A 517-nucleotide genomic window follows, 5' to 3' on the forward strand; every position below is an offset into this window, starting at 1 on the left:
AATGGTTTGAATTTTCTAAGTGAGGCTCCCCTTGGGAACCTGGTAGTGGTTCTAGCGGAGAAAGACTAGGATTAAAACAGACCTGCTGAGGATTGTCCCTGTGGGCTGTGTCTTCCTCTATCACATGGCTAAGTGGCTCTGCTTTGACCCTCTCTATAGTGAAGGCTGATGGGACGGTCTGGTTCTCAAGCAAGAAATCAGGGTCTAAATCTAGCTCTGCCAGGAGTTTTTGTTCTTGGGCCCGGCAGGCTTGCCCTGGGGTTTTTCTGCTTTGTCCTTTGGGGTCTGTGGGGGAGTGTGGTGGGGTCAGCTCAGTCTCTGTTACAGGAGTCTTCAAGGTGAGGGAGGCTATTATTCCACCATCTGGATCACTGACACCAATAGTCTGTGGAATAGCATTCGACACATCACCTTTAGGGTCACCTGAGTCTTTCCCAAAGTCATCATGAAATAAATTGGTCCCATTTTTGTTTGTAACTTCTCCATCATGCTCCAAAGATAGCTGCTCCTCCTTTGT

At 48.2% G+C, this 517-nt stretch overlaps 1 protein-coding gene across 1 annotated transcript in view; it reads right to left on the bottom strand.

The window, feature by feature from the left end:
• FRMPD1 (FERM and PDZ domain containing 1) overlaps positions 1-517 on the bottom strand; it is a 115,253-nt gene that overhangs the window by 1,476 nt on the left and 113,260 nt on the right. Inside the window, 2 exon segments of the mRNA XM_025046561.1 lie at position 1; positions 3-517. The exon segment at position 1 is cut by the window's left edge and continues 1,476 nt beyond it; the exon segment at positions 3-517 is cut by the window's right edge and continues 37 nt beyond it. Coding sequence (XP_024902329.1) covers position 1; positions 3-517 — 516 coding nt within the window.

This window comes from Pteropus alecto, unplaced genomic scaffold (assembly GCF_000325575.1).
Source record: "Pteropus alecto unplaced genomic scaffold, ASM32557v1 scaffold114, whole genome shotgun sequence".
Classification (NCBI taxonomy): Eukaryota; Metazoa; Chordata; class Mammalia; order Chiroptera; family Pteropodidae; genus Pteropus; species Pteropus alecto.